General features: G+C 42.7%; 1 protein-coding gene across 7 annotated transcripts in view; it reads left to right on the top strand.

Moving 5' to 3' along the window:
• The window catches only part of LOC132398745 (protein mono-ADP-ribosyltransferase PARP11), a 139415-nt gene that overhangs the window by 98462 nt on the left and 18261 nt on the right, over window positions 1–22692 (top strand). For all 7 annotated transcript variants that reach the window (XM_059978614.1, XM_059978613.1, XM_059978612.1 and 4 more), the window contains one exon: window positions 10358–10488. In XM_059978614.1, coding sequence (XP_059834597.1) covers window positions 10358–10488 — 131 coding nt within the window. The remainder of the gene's footprint in view (window positions 1–10357; window positions 10489–22692) is intronic.

Below are 22692 nucleotides of genomic sequence, written 5' to 3'. Positions count from 1 at the left end.
AGCCCATTTTTCCAGCTCATTCAGATCCCGCTGAAAGCCATGATAGCCTTCTTTGGTGTCTACTACACCCCAATCTTTGTGTTATCTGTTAATTTGCTGATCCAGTAAACCACATTATCATCCAGATCATTGATATTAATGAGAAATAACAATGGACCCAGCTCCGTTCTCTGCAGCACTTCACTAGTCACGAGCTTCCAGTCAGAGAGGCAACAATCTACCATCATTCTGTGGCTTCTCCCATAAAGCTAATGTTTAATCCAAGTTACTATCTCATTTTGAATGCCGAGCAATTGAACATTTTTGACCAACCTTCCAACCGTGAACTTGTTAAATGCCTTGCTGAAGTCAATATACACAACATCCACTGCCTTGCTTCATCCACTTTCCTGGTAAATTGCTCAAAAAACTCGTAAAATTGGTTAGACATGACATACCACACACAAAGCCATGCTGACTATCCTTAATTAGCCCATGTCTATCCAAATACTTACTGTATATATCCGGTCCCTTAGAATACCTTCTAATGACTTTCTGACAACTGATATCAGATTCACCGGTCTATAATTTCCTGGTTTCTGTTTAGAGCTTTTTTTAAACAGTGGAACAACATTGACTATCCTCCAATCCTCTTGTACCACTCCTGTCGCTAAGGTTGATTTAAATATCTCTGCTAGGGCCCTGGCAGTTTCTGCACTTGCCTCCTATATGGTAAGATGGAATACCTTCAGGCCCTGGGGATTTATCCACCCTGATTTGCCTCAGGGTAGCAAAAACCACCTCCTCTGTAATTTGTACTGGGTCCATGAAGTTCATGCCCCTTTGCCTCACTTCTATAGACTCTGTGTTCATTTCCTGAGTAAATATATATGTAAAAAATAAATAATTTATGATCTTCCCCCCCCCCAACTGTTTTGGCTACATAAATGGATTACCATTCTGGTCTTCCAGAGGATCGATTTTGTCCCTTGCAGTCCTTTTGCTCCAAACATATCTGTAGAATCCCTTAGGATTCTCCTTCACCTTACCTTCTAGAGCAACTTTATGTCTTCTTTTAGTCCTCTTGATTTCTTTAGTATTCCCTTGCATTTCTTGTACTCCAAAGCTCCTTATTTGCTCCTGCCTCCTATACCTGCTATGCACCTCCTTGCTTCTCAACCAGGGCCTTGATATCTCTTGAAAACCAAGATTCCCTACACCTTTTATCCTCACCTTTTATTCTGACAGGCACACACAAGCTTTGTACTTTCTAAATTTCACTTTTGAAGACTTTCCACTTACCAAGTATACTTTTGCCAGAAAACAGACTGTCCCAATCCACACTTGCCAGATCCCTTTTGATACCATCTGAATTGTCCTTTCTCCAATTTAGAATCTCAACCCATGGCCAGACCTATCTTTTTCCATTTTTACTTTGAAACTAATGGCATTGTGGTCACTTGATATAACTCCCATCAGTATCTTTGTACCCTCGCCATTTCCTAACTCCATCCACAAGGACTCTTCATCATCTGATCTTATGTCATCTCTTTCAAAGGATTTAATTTCATTTTTTTTCCCAACAGAGCCACTCCATCCCCTCTACATACCTGCCTGTCCTCTCAATACAATGATATCCTTGAATGTTAAGCTTGAAACTGTGATCTTCTTTCAGAGTGACTCAGTGATTCCTCAGCCACTCATTCATCTGCAAAATCATCTTATTCATACCCTCACTGGTGTGTGGCACAAGCAGCAATCCAGTGATCCCTGCCTTTCAGCTTTCTTCCTTGCTCCTGATATTCTCTCTTCAGAACCTCATCCCTTTTCCTACCAATGATGTTGATACCATTGTGTACCAATACATCTGGCTTTGCACCATTCCTCCTTTAGAATGCTGTGGACCCAATCTGATGCTTGAACTTGGAAGTCAACATTCCATCTTGATGACTCCTTCATGTACAAGGAATCTCCTATCTGCTCCTCTAACTATGGTATCCCCTATCACTATTGCTCTCCTATTCTCACCCCTTCCCTTCTGAACCTGAGAGCTAGACTTAATGGCAACCTCATAGTTCACATTCTCCACTACCTCGTTTCTACCTCCTACCCAAGATTCACAAGCCTGTCTGTCCAGATAGACCCATTGTTTCTGCCTGCTCCTGCCCCACCGAGCTTATGTCCACATACCTCAACTCTATTTTATCCCTCTGGTGCAATCCCTTCCCACCTACATCCATGACACTTCACATTCTCTCAATCTGCTCAACCTTTTAATTCACTGGCCCAGATTGCCTCATTTTCACTGCGGATGTCCAGCCCGTATACAGATCTATCCCACATCAAGAAGGCCTTAAAGATCTCCACATCTTTCTTGACAGAAGACCCAACCAGTTCCCCTCCACCATCAACATCCTCTGTCTGTTGGAACTGGTCTTCACCCTCAACAATACTCTTTCATTTCCTCCTACTTTCTTGAAACTCAAGGTATAGCCATGGGCCCCAGCTATGCCCGTCTTTTCATTGGCTACATAGAACAGTCCAATTTCTAAGCCTTCCCTGGTAATGCTTCCCATCTCTTCCTGCACTTCATTGACAACTGCATTGGTGCTGTTTCATGCACCCATGCTGAGTTCGTCAATTTCATCAACTTTTCCTCCAACTTCTATTCTGCTCTTAAATTTACTTGGTCCATTTCTGACATCTCTCTCTCCTTTTCTGATCTGTCTCCATCACTGGAGATAAATTGTTAACCAACTTCTTTTATAGAATAGAATAGATTATAATAGTACAGCACATTACAGGCCCTTCAGTCCACAATGTTGTGCCAACTCTCAAACCCTGCCTCAAACCCCCCACCTTAAATTCCTCCATATACCTATAAACCTATCAATTCCCATGGCTATCTTGATTATAACTCTTCCCACCTCCTGTAAAAATGCTTCACTCTATTCTGAAATCCTTCATCTCTGCTGGATCTACACTCAGGACAAGGCTTCTGTTGTCCTCCTCCTTCACAGAATGGGGTTTCCCTTCCTCCACCATTGATGCTACCCTCACCTGCATCTCCTCTATTTCCTGAATGTCTGTACTCTCCCCATCTTCCTGCTGCCTTTTTGCAGGGACAGAGATCACAAACAAGAAAATCTGCAGATGCTGCAAATCCATGCAACGCACACAGAATGCTGGGGGAACTCAGCAGGCCAGGCAGCATCTATGTAAAAGAGTACAGTCGACCTTTTGGGCTGAAGCCCTTCGGCAAGATGTCTTATCCTCATCTACCACCCCATGAGCATTGGCATCCATCACAACATTCTCTGCAGCTTACGCCATCCTCAACGGGACCGTACCACCAAACATGTCTTTACTCTCTTTCCCTCCCACCCCTGCATCTCTCCTTTCCACAGAGTTCACTCCTTCCATGATTCCCTTCTTAGAACATAGAATAGTACAGCACATTACAGGCCCCTCGGCCCACAATGTTGTGCCGACCCTCAAATCCTGCCTCCCATATAACCCCCCACCTTAAATTCCTCCATAAACCTGTCTAGTAGTCTCTTAAACTTCACTAGTGTATCTGCCTCCACCACTGACTCAGGCAGTGAATTCCATGCACTAACCACTCTCTGAGTAGAAAACCTTCCTCTAATATCCCCCTTGAACTTCCCTCCCCTTACCTTAAAGCCATGACTGCTTGTACTGAGCAGTGGTGCCCTGGGGAAGAGGCGCTGGCTGTCCACTCTATCTATTCCTCAGAATATCTTGTAGACCTCTATCATGTCTCCTCTCATCCTCCTTCTCTCCAAAGAGTAAAGCCCTAGCTCCCTTAATCTCTGATCATAATGCATACTCTCTAAACCAGGCAGTATCCTGGTAAATCTCCTCTATACCCTTTCCAATGCTTCCACATCCTTCCTATACTGAGGTGATCAGCACTGGACACAGTACTCCAAGTGTGGCCTTACCAGAGTTTTATAGAGCTGTATCATTACATCACGACTCTTAAAACGCTATCCCTCGACTTATGAAAGCTAACACCCCATAAGCTTTCTTTATAACCTATTCACTATTATGTTATGTTTTCTTTATATATGAAATTCAATAAAAAGATTGAAAAAGAAAAGAAAAGCTTTCTTAACTACCCTATCTACCTGTGAGGCAACTTTCAGAAATCTGTGGACATGTACCCCCAGATCCTCCACACTACCAAGTATCCTGCCATTTACTTTGTACTCTGCCTTGAAGTTTGTCCTTCCAAAGTGTAACACCTCACACTTCTCTGGGTTGAACTCCATCTGCCACTTCTCAGCCCACTTCTGCATCCTATCAATGTCTCTCTGCAATCTTCGACAATCCTCTACACTATCTACAACACCACCAACCTTTGTGTTGTCTGCCAACTTGTCAACCCACTCTTCTACCCCCACATCCAGGTCGTTAATAATAATCATGAAAAGTAGAGGTCCCAGAACAGATCCTTGTGGGACACCACTAGTCACAACCCTCCAATCTGAATGTACTCCCTCCACCATGACCCTCTGCCTTCTGCAGGCAAGCCAATTCTGAAACCACCTGGCCAAACCTCCCTGGATCCCATGCTTTCTGACTTTCTGAATAAGACAACCATGTGGAACCTAGTCAAATGCCTTACTAAAATCCATGTAGATCACATCCACTGCACTACCCTCATCTATATGCCTGGTCACCTCCTCAAAGAATTCTATCAGGCTTGTTAGACATGATCTGCCCTTCACAAAGCCATGCTGACTGTCCCTGATCAGATCATGATTCTCTAAATGCCCACAGATCCTATCTCTAAGAATCTTTTCCAGCAGCTTTCCCACCACAGACGTAAGGCTCGCTGGTCTATAATTACCCGGACTATCCCTACTACCTTTTTTGAACAAGGGGACAACATTCGCCTCCCTCCAATCCTCTGGTACCATTCCCGAGGACAATGAGGACATAAAGATCCTAGCCAGAAGCTCAGCAATCTCTTCCCTCGTCTTGTGGAGCAGCCTGGGGAATATTCCATCAGGCCCCGGGGACTTGTGTGTCCTAATGTATTTTAATAACTCCAACACCTCCTCTCCCTTAATATCAACATGCTCCAGAACATCAACCTCACTCATATTGTCCTCACCATCATGAAGTTCCCTCTCATTGGTGAATACCGAAGAGAAATATTCATTGAGGACCTTGCTCACTTCCACAGCCTCCAGGCACATCTTCCCACCTTTATCTCTAATCTGTCCTACCTACAATCCTTTTGTTCTTCACATAATTGAAGAATGCCTTGGGGTTTTCCTTTACCCTACTTGCCAAGGCCTTCTCATGCCCCCTTCTTGCTCTTCTGAGCCAGTTCTTAGGCTTCTTTCTTTCTACCCTATATTCCTGAATAGACCCATCTGATCCTTGCATCATGCATGCTGCCTTCTTCCACCTGAATAGATTTTCTACCTCACTTGTCGCCCATGGTTCCTTCACCCTACCATTCTTTATCTTCCTCACCGGGACAAATTTATCCGTAATATCCCGCAAGAGATCCTTAAACATTGACCACATGTCAATATAACCATATAACAATTACAGCACGGAAACAGGCCATCTCAGCCCTTCTAGTCCATGCCAAATGCTTACTCTCACCTAGTCCCACTGACCTGCAATCAGCCTATAACCCTCCATTCCTTTCCTGTCCATATACCTATCCAATTTTACTTTAAATGACAATACCAAACCTGCCTCTACCACTTCTACTGGAAGCTTGTTCCACACAGCTGCCACTCTCTGAGTAAAGAAATTCCCCCTCGTGTTACCCTTAAACTTTTGCCCCCAACTCCCAACTCGTGTCCTCTTGTTTCAATCTCCCCTATTCTCAATGGAAAAAGCCTATCCACATCAACTCTATCTATCCCCCTCATAAGTTTAAATACCTCTATCAAGTCCCCCCTCAACTTTCTACGCTCCAAAGAATAAAGACTTAACTTGTTCAACCTTTCCCTGTAAATTAGGTGCTGAAACCCAGGTAACGTTCTAGTAAATCTTCTTTGTACTCTCTCTATTTTGTTGACATCTTTCCTATAATTTGGAGACCAGAACTGTATACAGTACTCCAAATTCGGCCTTACTAATGCCTTGTACAATTTTGACATTACATACCAACTCCTATACTCAATGCTTTGATTTATAAAGGCCAGCATACCATAAGTTTTCTTCACCAACCTATCCACACGAGATTCCACCTTTAGGGAACTATGCACCATTATTCCTCAATCACTCTGTTCTACTGCATTCTTCAATGCCCTACCATTTACCATGTATGTCCTATTTAGATTATTCCTACCAAAATGTAGCACCTCACACTTATCAGCATTAAACTCCATCTGCCATCGTTCAGCCCACTCTTCTAATTTGCCTAAATCTCTCTGCAAGCTTTGACAACCTACTTCATTATCCACAACGTCACCTACCTTAGTATCATCTGCATACTTACTAATCCAATTTACCATCCCATCATCCAGATCATTAATGTATATGACAAACAACATTGGACCCAGTACAGATCTCTGAGGCACACCACTAGTCACCGGCCTCAAACCTGACAAACAGTTATCCACCACTACTCACTGGCATGTCCCATCTAGCCACTGTTGACTCCATTTTACTATTTCAATATTAATACCTAATGATTGAACCTTCCTAACTAACCTTCCGTGTGGAACCTTGTCAAAGGCCTTACTGAAGTCCATACAGAGAACATCCACTGCTTTACCCTCGTCAACTTTCCTTGTGACCTCTTCAAAAAATTCAATAAGATTTGTCAAACATGACCTTCTACGCACAAATCCATGCTGACTGTTCCTAATCAGATCCTATCTATCCAGATAATCATATATACCATCTCTAAGAATAGTTTCCATTAATTTACCCACCACTGATGTCAACCTCACAAAAATATAACTGCAGATGCTGTGGATCAAAGAATACGTATACGATGCTGGAAGAACTCAGCAGGTCAGGCAGCATCTGTGAGAAAAGAGTAGCCAATGTTTCGGGCCGAGACCCTTCATCAGCAATGGGGGGGGGGGGGAAGAGAGGGCCAAAGCCCAGTAATAGAGATAGGGGAGGGGGAAAGGCTAGAGGTGCCAGGTGGAGAACCAATCAGAGGAAGGATAAAGGGGGGAGGGGATAAGCATGAAAGATCTGTAGAGAAAAAGGAGCAGAAAGTTGAAAGAGGAGAGGGGCAGAGAGGGACCTAGGATGGGGGCAGGGGGAGGGAATTATTGGAAATTGGAGAATTCAATGTTCATACCACCAGGCTGGAGGCTGCCCAGACAGTAGATGAGGTGTTGCTCCTCCAACCTGAGTTTGGCCTCATCATGGCAGTAGAGGAGGCCATGTATGGACATATCTAGATGGGAATGAGAGGCAGAGTTGAAGTGGGTGGCAACCGGGAGGTCCTGTCAATTGTTACGGACGGAGCGGAGGTGCTCGATGAAGCGGTCCCCCAATCTGTGTTGGGTCTCGCCGATGTAGAGGAGGCCGCACCGGGAGCACCGGATGCAATAGACAACTGACGTCAACCTGACAGTCCTATAATTGCTAAGTTTACTCTTAGAACCCTTTTTAAACAATGGAACCACATGAGCAGTACGCCAATCCTCCAGCACCATTCCCCTTTCTAATGACATTTGAAATATTTCTGTCAGAGCCCCTGTTATTTCTACACTGACTTTCCTCAAGGTCCTAGGGAAATCCTGTCAGGACCTGGAGAGTTATCCACTTTTATATTCCTTAAAAGTGCCAGTACTTCCTCCTCTTTAATCGTCATAGTTTCCATAACTTCCCTACTTGTTTCCCTTACCTTATACAATTCAATATCCTTCTCCTTAGTGAATACTGAAGAAAAGAAATTGTTCAAAATCTCCCCCATCTCTTTCCGCTCCACATATAGCTGTCCACTCTGATTCTCTAAGGGACCAACTTTATCCCTCAATATCCTTTTGCTATTAATATAACTGTAGAAACTCTTTGGATTTATTTTCACCTTACTTGCCAAAGCAGCCTCGTATCTTCTTTTAGCTTTTCTAATTTCTTTCTTAAGATTTGTCTTACATTCTTTATATTCTTCGAGCACCTCATTTACTCCATGCTGCCTATATTTATTGTAGATATCTCTCTTTTTCCTAACCAAGTTTCCAATATCTCTTGAAAACCATGGCTCTCTCAAATTTTTAACCTTTCCTTTCAACCTAACAGGAACATAAAGATTCTGTACCCTCAAAATTTCACCTTTGGATGACCTCCATTTCTCTATTACATCCTTCCTATAAAACAAATTGTCCCAATCTACTCCTTCTAAATCCTTAGTAGATAGTATATTTCCCTGCAAAAACATCATCCTAATTCACACCGGCAAGTCCTAGCCTTATAGCCTCATAATTTGCCCTTCCCCAATTAAAAAATTTTCCTGCCCTCACTGATTCTTTTCTTTTCCATGATAATGCCAAAGGTCAGGGAGCGGTGGTTACTGTCCCCCAGATGCTCACCCACTGAGAGATCTGTGACCTGACCCGATTCATTACCTAATACTAGATCTAGTATGGCATTCCCCCTAATCGGCCTGTCAACATACTGTGTTGGGAATCCATCCTGGACACACTTAACCAATTCTGCCCCATCCAAACCCTTGGAACTTATCAGGTGCCAATCAATATTAGGGAAGTTAAAATCACCCATGATAATAACCCTGTTATTTTTGCACCTTTCCAAAATCTGCCTCCCAATCTGCTCCTTGGTATCTCTGCTGCTACCAGGGGGCCTATAGAATACCCCCAGTAGAGTAACTGCTCCCTTCCTGTTCCTGACTTCCACCCATACTGACTCAAAAGAGGATCCTGCTACATTACCCACCCTTTCTGTAGCTGTAATAGTATCCCTGACCAGTAATGCCACCCCTCCTCCCCTTCCCCCTCTCTCTATCCCTTTTAAAGCACTGAAATCCAGGAACATAGAGAATCCATTCCTGCCCTGGTACCAGCCAAGTCTCCGTAATGGCTACTGCATCATAATTCCATGTATGTATCCAAGCTCTCAGTTCATCACCTTTGTTCCTGATGCTTCTTGCATTGAAGTACACACACTTTAGCCCTTCTACCTTCCTACCTTTACACCTTTCATTCTGCTTCTCTTTTCGCAAAGCCTCTCTATATGTTAGATCTGGCTTTACTCCATGCACTTCTTTCACTGCTCTATTGCTCTGGGTCCCATCCCCCTTGCAAATTAGTTTAAACCCTCCTGAACCATGCTAACAAACCTACCTGCAAGGATTCTTCATTTACCCTGGCACTTATCTCTGCAAGCAGAAGAAGGCTACACCTACCCATTCACCTCCATTCAGGACCCCAACTAGTCCTTTGAGGTGATACTTCACCTGTCATTTAGTGTATCCATTACTCCCAAAGTGGCTTCATCTACATTGGCATTGGTGAGGCCCGACTTACATTGGGGTCTGCTCTGCTCCATCCCAAAAGGTGAATTTTTGGGTGGCCAACCATCTTAATTCTTATCCCCACTCCCGTTCTGATTTATCAGTCCATGGCCTAATCTTCTACCATGATGAGGCTTCTCTCAGGCTTGAGGAGCAACACCTCTTTTTCCCTCTAGGTCGCCTCCAACCTGATAGCATAAACATTGGTGTCTCTAAATTCTAGTAATTTTCAATTCCCCTGTCATCTCTTCATGTTCCTGCCCATCACCTCCCTGTCGTGCTGTTTCTCTCATGGTCCTTCCCTTTCTCCCATGGTCCACTCTTCTCTCCTACTACATTCCTACTTCTCCAGCCCTTTGCCTTTTCTACCAATCATCTTCTTACTTCAACCTCCCTCCCCCACTCACCTGGCTTCACCTATTACCTATTTTGTCCTTCTTTCCTTCTTTCTACTTTCTTATTCTGGCATCTTCCCCCTTTTTCAATCCTGATGGTAGGTTTTGGCCTGAAACATTGATTGCTAATTTCTTTCTGTGGATGCTGCCTGACCCGCTGAGTTCCTCCAGCATTTTGTGTGTGTTGTTCAGTGTCAGAGACCTGGTCGTTGCAGCTTTCCCCGAGTAAATTGGCTGTCCCAATAGTGATATATTTATTTTTGAGGAGAATGGCCACAAGAGTACTCTGCACTGTCTGCTTATTGCCTTTCCCTCTCCTGGCAGTCATCCAGCTACCTGCCTCCTGCAACTTTGGAAGGATTGCCTCCCTGTACCTCCTATCTATCATGTTCTCTTGTCGGAGCCAAGGGTCATCCAGCTGTAACTCCAGTTTCCTAACATGGTTTGTAACTGCATCTTAACCTATCAATTTAAATTATAAACTCTGTTTTAGCTCTGTCCATTGCATAAATCTACAAATGAATATCAGGAAGTCGCAGAACTCTTTGGACAAACAATGGATCAGAACCGAATCATGCAAATTCAAAGAATTCAGAATTTAGACTTATGGGAGCTCTATTGCAGGTAATCCTGAGGACTGTCTTATTATTTTCAGTCGATTGTCTATACACATATTCTGCAGGAGAAAAATCAACCTGTTGTTGATTAGAATAATCTTAAGTAGTCTTTTTCTGTGAATATTTTGGGCTGGAATTTCCTTGTCTTACCTTGCATCCCGTTTCAATGCCGGTCATGTCACTGAGAACTTGAATGAAGATTTCACCACCATCTCATCAGTCTGCATGTGCATAACTGGTGACATTGGATCAATTGATACATTTGTATTAATTTACAGATGTACCGATCAGCATGACATTTTGTGAGAATGATTGTGTTTTACAAACCTGATTGTTTTTTTAGGAAGCGACAAAAGTATTTGATAAGGGTAAGGTGGTGAACAAAATCTGATTTGAGTAAGGCATTTGACAAGTTTCCTCATGGCTGGTTGATTCAGATGATAAAAGTGCATGGGATCTAAGATGAATTGCAGGTTTAGATTTGGAACTGGCTACTCTATAGAACACAGTAGAGGAAGGATTATATACTGTCTGTGCAAGGATCAGTGCTGGGATCTCTGTTGTTTGTCATATATAAACACACATTCCAGAGGCATACAGATTATTGTTAGTGAATTGTAATCATGCTATGTCGGTGCTAGAATTATGGCAACGCTTGCAGGTGAAACTCCTTTTTACTGTGCGTCTCTGGAAATGTGGCTCGTCAGCCACTGGACTCTGCGGCGAGAGACCCACCTTTCTCAGGCTTCATATGTCTAGGGTGTCTACGACTTTGGTCCCGTCAAATCCATGAGGTTAGAATGTTGTGCCCACCCAAACTCCAGTCTGTGTGAATGCTGTGTGATTTACTGCCCTGGCAATCACCTGTCGGCAAGAAATAACAGATCGTACACTGCATACAATTATAAAGAAATATATTTAAGGACGTTAACTGAAGCAAACAGTTATTAAAGGAAAGAAAGAAAAAAACAAGAAGGCCCATTATGCTTAAACAGTCACATGTGCACAGTGGAGCTCAAATGTTCCACTACATGAACTCCTATTCACTGGAATGTGCTGGAACTTTTGGAAAAAAAAACATTATTGATGGGTAAGTCCCCAGGGCCTGACAGGATATACCTCGGGTAACTAAAGGAATTGAAGGAAGAGATTTTTGTGCCTTTGGTGTTGATCTTTGCATTCTTGCCTGCCAGAGGAGTAGTACCAAATGACTGGAGGGTGGGAGATGTTATTCTGTTATACGAAAAAGGTAGTGGGGATAACCCTGGGAATGATAGACCTATGAGTCTTATGTCAGTAGTGAGCAGACTACTAGAGAGGATTTCTAGAGGCAGGATTTCTGAGCATTTGGAAAAGCATAGTTTGATTAGAGAAAGGTAGCATGGTTTTGTGACTGGCAGGTCATGTTTCTCAAGCTTGATTGAATTCTTTGAGGAAGTGACAAAATAAATTGATGAAGGTAGAGCAGAAGATGTGGGATAGATTTTAGTAAGGCAGGAAAAATGAAAGAGTAGATTATTATTTAAATTGTAAAAAATTGCAGCATGCTGCTGTGCAGAAGGACTTGGGAATGCTTGTGCATGAATCATGAAAGGTTAGTGTTCAGGTGCAGCAGGCTGTTAAGAAGGCAAATTGAATGTTGGCCATTGCTAGAGGGATTGAATTTTAGTGCAGGGAGGTTATGCTGCAACTGTACGGGGTACTGGTGAGGCTGCATCTGGGGTTTTGCCTGCAGTTCTGGTCTCCTTACTTGAGAGAAAGAATGTACTGGCTTTGGAGATGGTGCAGGGGAGGTTCACCAGGTTGATTCCAGAGATGAGAGGATTAGACTATGAGGAGAAATTGAGTCCCCTGGGACTGTACTCGCTGGAATTCAGAAGAATGAGAGGAACACATAGAAACACATAAAATTATGAAAGGGAGGGATAGGATGGAGATGAGATGTTTCTACAGGTAGGTGAGACTAGAACTAGAAGACATAGCCTCAAGATTTTTGGGAGAGGATTTAGAACAGAGATGAGGATCTGCTTTTCCCAGAGAGTGGTGAATCTGTAGAATTTTCTACCCAATGAAGCAGTGGAAGCTACCTCAGTAAATATATTTAAGACAAGATTGGATAGATTTTTGCATTTAGGGGAATTAAAGTTTATGGGGAAAAGACAGGTAGGTGGAGATGAGTCCACAGTCCAATCAGCCATGATCTTATTGAATGGTGGACCAACTCGATGGGCGAGATGGGCTAATGCTGCTCCTATTTCTTATGTTCTTATTTGATAAGGTTCCCAACAGTAGGCTCATTCAGAAAGTTAAAGGCATGGGATCTGGGGAATTTGACTGTGTGGATTTCGAATTGACTTGCTTGCAGAAGGCAGAGGTGACAATAGATAGAAAGTATTTTACATGGTGATCAATGGCCAGTGAAATTCTGCAGGCATCTGTTCTGGGACACCTGCTCTTTATGATTTTTATAAATGACTGAGAAAGTGGAAGGGTGGGTTGGTAATGTGCCAATGGCATGAAGATTGGTGGAGTTGTGAATAGTACAGAAGGTTATTGTAGTTTACAATGGACATTACTTGGATGCAGAGCTGCGCTGAGAAGTGGCAGATGGAGTTTAGTCTGTGTAACTGACAACATACAACATAGATCAAAGAACATAGTAGCACAGTATAGGGCCCTTGGCCCATGGTATTCTGCTGACTCTTAACCTCCTCAAAAAATGACAACAGGTTCGTCAGGCAAGACTTTCCCCTAAGGAAACCATGCTGACTTTGTTCTTTCTTATCTTGCGTCACTAAGTGCTCCATAACCTCACCTTTAACAACTGATTTCAGTACTTTCCTGACTACTGAGGCCAGCTAACTGGTCTGTAAATTCCTTTCTTAAAGAGTGGAGTGACATTTACAATTTTCCAGACCTCTGCACCATGCCAGAGTCCAATGATTTTTGAAAGATCATTTCTAATACCTCCAGAATCTCTACCACTACCTCTTTCAGAATCCTAGGGTGTAGTTCATCTGATCCAGGTGACTTGAGCACCTTCTCCCTTGTAATAGTAACTACACTCATTTCTCTTCCCTCACACCCTTCAACATCTGGCACACTGCTGGTGTCTTCCACAGTGAAGACAGATGCAAACTACACATTTAGTTCATTTGCCATCATCTTGTCCCCCATTATTATTTCTCTGGACTCATTTCTAGTGGTCCTATAGCCACTCTTGTCTCTCTTTTATTTTTAAATGAAAAAGCTTTTACTATCAACTTTGATATTGTTTCCTAGCTTGTTTTCATATTTCATCCCAATTCTCTGTCTTACCAATAATTTTTGCTTTGTTGTATGCCCGCTCTTTGCTTTTACTTAGTTTTGACTTCCCTTGTCAGCCACAGTTGTACTATTTTGCCATTTGATCATTTCTTCGTTTTTGGAATATCTCTATCCTGAACCTTCCTCATTTTTCCCAGAAACTCATACCATTGCTGCTCTGTTGTCATCCCTGCCAGCATCTCCTTCCAATCCTTCCAACCTCTTCCAACTTGCGGGTGTGAACTGAGATGATGTTTTTTCAGGGAAATGTACTATAAACAGGTGGTCGATGTTTAAGGATCTCTTGCAGGATGTTAGGGATAAATTTGTCCCGGTGAGGAAGATAAAGAATGGTAGGGTGAAGGAACCATGGGTGACAAGTGAAGTGGAAAATCTAGTCAGGTGGAAGAAGGCAGTATACATGAGGTTTAGGAAGCAAGGATCAGATGGGTCTATTGAGGAATATAGGGTAGCAAGAAAGGAGCTTAAGAAGGGGTTGAGAAGAGCAAGAAGGGAGCATGAGAAGGCCTTGGCGAGTAGGGTAAAGGAAAACCCCAAGGCAGTCTTCAATTATGTGAAGAACAAAAGGATGACAGGAGTGAAGGTAGGGCCGATTAGAGATAAAAGTGGGAAGATGTGCCTGGAGGCTGTGGAAGTGAGCGAGGTCCTCAATGAATACTTCTCTTTGGTATTCACCACTGAGAGGGAACTTGATGATGGTGAGGACAATATGAGTGAGGTTGATGTTCTGGAGCATGTTGATATTAAGGGAGAGGAGGTGTTGGAGTTGTTAAAATACATTAGGACGGATAAGTCCCCGGGGCCTGACGGAATATTGCCCAGGCTGCTCCACGAGGTAAGGGAAGAGATTGCTGAGCCTCTGGCTAGAATCTTTATGTTCTCGTTGTCCACGGGAATGGTACTGGAGGATTGGAGGGAGGCGAATGTTGTACCCTTGTTCAAAAAAGGTAGTAGGGATAGTCCAGGTAATTACAGACCAGTGAGCCTTACATCTGTGGTGAGAAAGCTGTTGGAAAAGATTCTTGGAGATAGGATCCATGAGCATTTAGAGAATCATGGTCTGATCAGGGACAGTCAGCATGGCTTTGTGAAGGGCAGATCGTGCCTAACAAGCCTGATAGAGTTCTTTGAGGAGGTGACCAGGCATATAGATGAGGGTAGTGTAGTGGATGTGATCTACATGGATTTTAGTAAGGTATTTGACAAGGTTCCAAATGGTAGGCTTATTCAGAAAGTCAGAAGGCATGGGATGCAGGGAAGTTTGGCCAGGTGGATTCAGAATTGGCTTGCCTGCAGAAGGCAGAGGGTCATGGTGGAGGGAGTACATTCAGATTGGAGGGTTGTGACTAGTGGTGTCCCACAAGGTTCTGTTCTGGGATCTCTACTTTTTGTGATTTTTATTAACGACCTGGATGAGGGGGTAGAAGGGTGGGTTGGCAAGTCTGCAGATGACAGAAAGGTTGGTGGTGTTGTAGATAGTGTAGAGGATTGTTGAAGATTGCAGAGAGACATTGATAGGATGCAAAAGTGGGCTGAGAAGTGGCAGATGGAGTTCAACCCAGAGAAGTGTGAGGTGGTACACTTTGGAAGGACAAACTGCAAGGCAGAGTACAAAGTAAATGGCAGGATACTTGGTAGTGTGGAGGAGCAGAGGGATCTGGGGGTACATGTCCACAGATCCCTGGAAGTTGCCTCACAGGTAGACAGGGTAGTTAAGAAAGCTTATGGTATGTTAGCTTTCATAAGTCGAGGGATAGAGTTTAAGAGTCACAAAGTAATGATCCAGCTCTATAAAATTCTAGTTAGGCCACACTTGGAGTACTGTGTCCAGTTCTGGTCGCCTCAGTTTTGGAAGGATTTGAAAGCATTGGAAAGGGTACAGAGGAGATTTACCAGGATGCTGCCTGGTTTAGAGAGTATGCATTATGATCAGAGATTAAGGGAGCTAGGGCTTTATTCTTTGGAGAGAAGGAGAATGAGAGGGGAGATGATAGAGGGATACAAGATATTAAGAGGAAGAGATAGAGTGGACAGGCAGCACCTCTTTCCCCAGAGCACCACTGCTCAGTACAAGAGGACATGGCTTTAAGGTAAGGGGAGGGAAGTTCAAGGGGGATATTAGAGGAAGGATTTTCACTCAGGGAGCGTGGAATGCACTGCCTGAGTCAGTGGTAGAGGCAGGTACACTAGTGAAGTTTAAGAGACTACTAGACAGGTATATGGAGGAATTTAAGGTGGGGGGTTATATGGGAGGCCGGGTTTGAGAGTCAGCACAACATTGTGGGCCGAAGGGCCTGTAATGTGCTGTACTATTCTATGTTCTATGTTCTAATTTACTTTAGCCAACTCCTCTTTCATACCACTGTAATTTAATTTATTCCACTGAAATACTGTTACATCAGGCTTTACTTTCCCATCCTAATTCTCATCTTTCTATTGATCGTATGCAATTTTTTCCAGCAGAGCCATGCCACCTCCTCTGTCTACGTTCCTATCCCTCTGATACAACATGTAGCCTTGGACATTCAGCTCCCAATTACAACCATCCTTCAGTCACGATTCAGTGATGGCCACAACGTCATACTTGATAATCTGTAAAAGTACTACAAGATCATCCTTATTTTTTATTTTTCATACTCTCTGTGCATTATGAGCCCATGGTATTACAGAAAATGTTGTTGTGGCTATCCCTCGATGTCGAGGATGTTGGTCTTCGTTCCATTGATCTTTCACAGAGCGAAGACGCTTGTGCGTGAATTTGTTTAACATGTACTTGATGCTGCACTCCAAGAAGCACATGATACTTCACAAATCAACCAACTGATTCCAATGGCATGGAAGCCATGACGATTGGAAATATACTAGCCATGGATAAAGCAGTGGCTGGTTGGCAGGAGACAAAGAATGGGAATAACAGGAGTCTTTTTTTTTCTGGTTGGCTGCCTGTGACTAGTGGTATTCTACATGTGTCTGTGTTGGGACCTCTTCTTTTTACATTATATGTCAATGATTTTGGTGACAGAATTGATGGCTTTGTTGCAAAGTTTTTGGATGAAATGAAGATAGGGGGAGGTGCAGGCAGTTTTGAGGAAATGAAGAGCTAAAGAAGGGCTTAGATACTTTAGGAGAAAAGACAATGAAGTTGCAGTTTGATTACAGAGTCAGGAAGTGAATGGTCGTGCATTTTGGAAGGAGAAATGAAAGAGTTGACTATTTTCTATATGAAGAGACAATTCAAAATCTGAGGTGTAAAGGGACTTGTGCAGGATGCCCTAAAGGTTTATTTACAGGTTGAGTCTGTGGTGAGGAATGCAAATGCGATGTATGCATTCATTTCAAGAAGACTAGAATATAAAAGCAAATATCTCATGTTGAGGCTTTATAAAGCACTAGTGAGACCTTACTTCTAGTTTTATGAGCAGTTTTGGACCCCTAATCTTAGAAAGGATGTGCTGACACTTGAGAGGGTTCAAAGAAGGTTCACAAAAATGATTCCAGGATTAAATGGAACGTTGAAGAACGTTTGATGGCTGTGGGCCTGTATTCATTGGAATTCACAAGAATGGTGGGTGATCTAATTGAATTCTATCGAATAGTGAAAGGTCATGATAGAGTGGATGTCAAGAGGATGTTTTCTGTGGTGGGAGACTCTAGGATCAGAGGACACAGCCTTAGAATAGAGGGGCATCGTTTTAGAACAGAGATGAGAAGGAATTTCTTTAGTCATTGACTGGTGAATCTGTGGAATTGTTTGCTGCAGGTGGCAGTGGAGGCAAAATCTATATGTATATTCAAGACAGAGTTTGATGGAACCTTGATTGGTCATGGTATGAAGGGATACGGGGGGAAGGCAAGATATTGGGGCTCAGATGAAAATGGATCAGCCAGAATGAAATGGTAGAGCATACTTGATGGGTCAAATGGTCTAATTCTGTTCCTACATCTTATGGTCTTACGGAATAGTGTCAAAGCCAGTTTGAAAACAAGCAGAGGTTGATCATCTTTTTTATATAGGATGTTAATATAGTTTAGGGAGATGAAATTCCATCATAAATGAGCCTGCTTTGGTAAAGCAAAACTGAAAACAATTTTGGAGAGTAAAGGGAGGAGTGTTTGATAGCTCTACTCACTGGAGTCTGGAAGAATAAGGGGGGGAATCTCATTGAAAGCCACTGAATATTGAATGGCCTAGATAGAGTGGATGTGGAGAGGATGTTTCTTATAGTGTGGGAGTCTAAGTCCAAAAGCCACAGCCTCAGGAATAGTAGGACATCCAACTAGAACAGAGAAGGGGAAGAATCTCTTGGGGGGTGGTGCATTCATTGTCTTTGTCACAGGCGGCTGTCCAGGCCAAGCAATTGGATATATTTAAAGTGGAGGTTGATAGCTTCTTGATTAATAAGTTAAAGGTTAGCCGGGTAAGGCAGGAGACTGGGTTTGAGAGAGATAATAAATTAGCCATGATGGAGGCAGATTAGACTCGATAAACTGAATGGTCTAAGTATACTCATTTGTCTTGTATTCATATAACTCTCTTGGAAGATCAGAAGATGTAATCAATATTTGGTACTGCAGAAATTGCGAGACTTTAAATGACTATTAACATTAGTATACATGGTAGAGTACATATCTAATATGCAATAGGAATATGATATGCCTGCAATGGGAGGAAACTAAGTAAACACGTGTGCCTAAAGATAGACCAGTCCTGGTTCGTATGTAATGCATCCCAGGGTACTGAATGAAATGGCAGAAGTTATAATAGAGGCACTTGTGATAATTTACCAAAATTCTCTGAACTCTGGGCAGGTCTCAGCAGATTGAACACAGAATATAGAACAGAACTACACAGTATGGAACTTCAGCCCATGATGTTGTGCAGACCTAGATTTGGCCCATCGAGTCTGCTCTCCATTTCATCATGGGTGATCCAATTTTCCTCTCAGTCCCAATCTCCTGCCTCACATGTAGACAAATGGCAGGTAGCTATAGGCCATTTGGCTTAATGTCTGTGGTCAGAAGAATGCACTGAGGAAGATATAGCAAGGCATCTGGGTAGAAGTGGTTCTATCGGGCAGACACAACTTGGATTCATAATGCAGGTCTTGTTTGACAAACCTAGTGAAGTTCCTTGAGGATATAATGAGTGCAGTAGATGCAGCTGAATGTTGTCAGGATATCAGAATCAGAATCAGGTTTAATATCACGGGCATATGTCATGAAATTTCTATATAGGTGTCCCCCCCACTTCACAAAGGTAGAGCATTCCTATGAAACCTTTCTTAAGCCAAAATGGCGTAAAGCGAAGAACCATTCATTTAAATGAGAAAAATTTTTGTAATAGCGAAAATACTCTTTGTAATGCAAAAACAGGTTATGAATGTAGGTCTTTTGTAAAAGCAAAGTGGCATAAAGCGAACATTTGTAAAGCAGGGACACCTGTACTTGAGTTTACAGAATATGTTTGAAAAGTTGTGGCATAAATAATTGATCCATAAGATCAGGATTCATGGAGTTGGTGGTAATGCATTATCATTGATGGAGGACTGATTAATTGATTGATGAAGGGCAGAGAGTTGGGATAAATGATTATTTCTCTGGTTGACAGTTAGTGGTGAGTCAACTGCCACAGAGGTCATGATGTACATTAACGATTTGGAAGAAAGGGCAGAGTATAGCAAATCCAACTTTGCAGGTGACACTAAATTGGGCAGAGGTGTGGAGAGTCAGCAGAAAAATATCGATAGGTTGAATGAGTGGCCAAGAGTCTGGCAGGTGGAGCACAATGTCAGTAAGTACAAGGTCATACAATTGGAAGGAAAATAATTATTATTTAAATAGTGAAAGATTGCAACATGCTGTTGTGCAGAGGAACTTGGAAATGCTTGTGCATAAATCTCAAAAAATTAGTTTGCAACAGGTGCAACAAGTAATCATGAGGGCCAATAGAATATTGATCTTCATTGCTAGAGGGATTGAATTTAAGAGCAGGGAGGTTACGCTGCAGCTTTACAGGCCGCACCTGAAGTGTTGTGTGCATTTCTGGTCTCCTTAAGAGCTGATGCAGAGGAGGTTCACTAGGTTGATTTTGGAGATAAGGAGAGATTAAGTTGACTGGGTCTGTACTTGCTGGATTTCAGAAGAATAGGAAATGTAAAATTAAGAAATGGATAGATAAGATAGAGGTAGGAAAATAGTTTCCACTAGTAGGTGAGACTGGAACTAAGTGATGTAAGTGGGCTGAGAAGTGGCAGATGGACCCGGAGAAGTGTGAGGTGGTACACTTTGGAAGGACAAACTCCAAGGCAGAGTACAAAGTAAATGGCAGGATACTTGGTAGTGTGGAGGAGCAGAGGGATCTGGGGGTACATGTCCACAGATCTCTGAAAGTTGCCTCACAGGTAGATAGGGTAGTTAAGAAAGCTTATGGGGTGTTAGCTTTCATAAGTCAAGGGATAGAGTTTAAGAGTCACAAAGTAATGATGCAGCTCTATAAAACTCTGGTTAGGCCACACTTGAGAGTACTGTGTCAAGTTCTGGTCGCCTCACTATAGGAAGGATGTGGAAGCATTGGAAAGGGTACAGAGGAGATTTACCAGGATGCTGCCTGGTTTAGAGAGTATACATTATAATCAGAGATTAAGGGAGCTAGGGCTTTACTCTGTGGAGAGAAAGAGGATGAGAGGAGACATGATAGAGGTATACAAGATATTAAGAGGAATAGATATTGTGGACAGCCAGCGCCTCTTTCCCAGGGCACCACTGCTCAGTACAAGAGGACATGGCTTTAAGGTAAAGAGTGGGAAGTTCAAGGGGGATATTAGAGGAAGGTTTTTTTTACTCAGAGAGTGGTTGGTGCATGGAATGCATTGCTTGAGTCAGTGGTGGAGGCAGATACACCAGTGAAATTTAAGAGACTACTAGACAGGTATATGGAGAAATTTAAGATGGTGGGTTATATGGGAGGCAGGGTTTAAGGGTTGGCACAACATTGTGGGCAGAAGGGCCTGTACTGTGCTGTACAATTCTATGTTCTATGTAAACTCAAGATTTAGGGGAGTAGATTAAGGATGGAGAAGGGGAGAATTTTTTCCCTATAGAGTAGTGAATCTGGAATTCTCTACCTGGAAGCAGTAGAGTTTATCTGATTAAACATTAACAGTAAGATTTTTGCATAGCAGGGGAATTAAGGGTCATGGGGAAAAGGCAGGTCAGTGGAGCTGAGTCCACAGTCCTATCAGCCATGATGTTATTGAATAGCAGAGTAGGCTTGATAGGACAGATGGTTCCTATTTATTATGTTCTTATATTCAAGATATTTATGGAAAAAGATGGATCTGGTCTTTGAGTTGTGATTCTAAATTGGAGAACGGCCAATCTTGATGGCATCAGAAAGGATTCGGGAAGTGTGGATTGGGACAGGCTGTTTTCTGGCTGAGGTATAGTTGATAGGTGGGAGGCCTTCAATAATGAAATTTTGTGAATATAGAGTTTGTATTTTCCTGTCAAAATAAAAGGCAATGCTAACAGGTTTAGAGAATACTGATTTTTGAAGATAATGAGGCCAAAGTTAAGAAGAAGATGGAGGTGTATAGCAGGTATAGGTAGCAAGGAACAAATGAGGTACTTGAGTATAAGAAATGCAAGAGTATACTTGAGAAGGAAGTCAGGAGGGCTAAAAGAAGGCTTGAGGTTGCTCTAGCAGACAAGGTGAAAGAGAATCCCAAGGGCTTCTACAGATATATTAAGAGCATAAGGATAGCAAGGAACAAAATTGGTCCTCTTTGAAGATCAGAGTGATCATGTAAACATTGAGCCATAAGATAATTCTTTGTGCCTCTATTTATTCAGGAGATGGACTCGGAGTTTATAGAAGTAAGGCAAAACAGCAATGAGGTCATGGATTGTATACAGATTATAGAGATTCAAAATTGTTTAATGTAATTTAATGTTGTTTTCAGTACACAAGTGTAAAGAACAAAATAATTGTTACTCTGGATACAATGCAGCACAAAAAGCATAATAAAATAAAAACACAATAATAAAGAAACAAATATAAATGTGGTATAATAGATTATATACATGCATGTCCATAAAGTGACGTTAGGTACAGGAGTACCTGTGCATAAGGAGACTGACAGGAAATGATAAAGTAGTGGTGGCAGGTGGGGGGGGGGGGAGAGGGTGGTTTGAAGGGAAGAGTTAGTGGGTGGACGTGTTGAACAGTCTTCCTGCTTGGAGAAAATAACTCAATTTTTGAGTCTGGTGGTCCTGGTGCAAGTGCTACATAGCTTTCTTCCTGAAGGGAGTTGAACAAACCATCCATGAGCAAGATGGGAGAGATACTTCATGATGTAAACACAAAGTACACTGCAGATGCTGTGATCAAATCAAGACGTACAAATAAGCTGGATGAACTCAGCAGGTCCGGCAGCATCCGTTGAAAGAAACAGTCAACGTTTCGGGTCGAGACCTTTCATCAGGACTAAAGAATGAGGGGGCAGTGGCCCTATAAAGAAGGTGGGGGGAGGGTGGAGAACCAATCAGAGGAAAGATCGAGTGGTGGGGGAGGGGAAGCAGGGAGAGGATAGGCAGGAGAGGTGAAGAAGGAATCTAAGGGGAAAGCACTATGGGTAGTAGAAGGCTGAGTCATGAGAGGTGACAGGCAGCTAGAAGAGGAGAAAGAGTGAAGGTGGGATGAGGGAAGGGAGGGGGAGGGAATTACCAGAAGTTGGAGAATTCGATGTTCATACCAAGGGGCTGGAGATTACCCAGACGGTATATGAGATGTTGTTCTTCCAACCGAAGTTTGGCCTCATCATGGCAGTAGAGGAGGCCATGTATGGACATAACCAAATGGGAATGTGAAGGAGAGTTGAAGTGA

The sequence above is a fragment of the Hypanus sabinus genome, chromosome 8 (assembly GCF_030144855.1).
Source record: "Hypanus sabinus isolate sHypSab1 chromosome 8, sHypSab1.hap1, whole genome shotgun sequence".
Classification (NCBI taxonomy): domain Eukaryota; kingdom Metazoa; phylum Chordata; class Chondrichthyes; order Myliobatiformes; family Dasyatidae; genus Hypanus; species Hypanus sabinus.
Note: the sequence above shows the minus strand (reverse complement) of the source record. Positions and strands in the feature narration are given on the sequence as shown.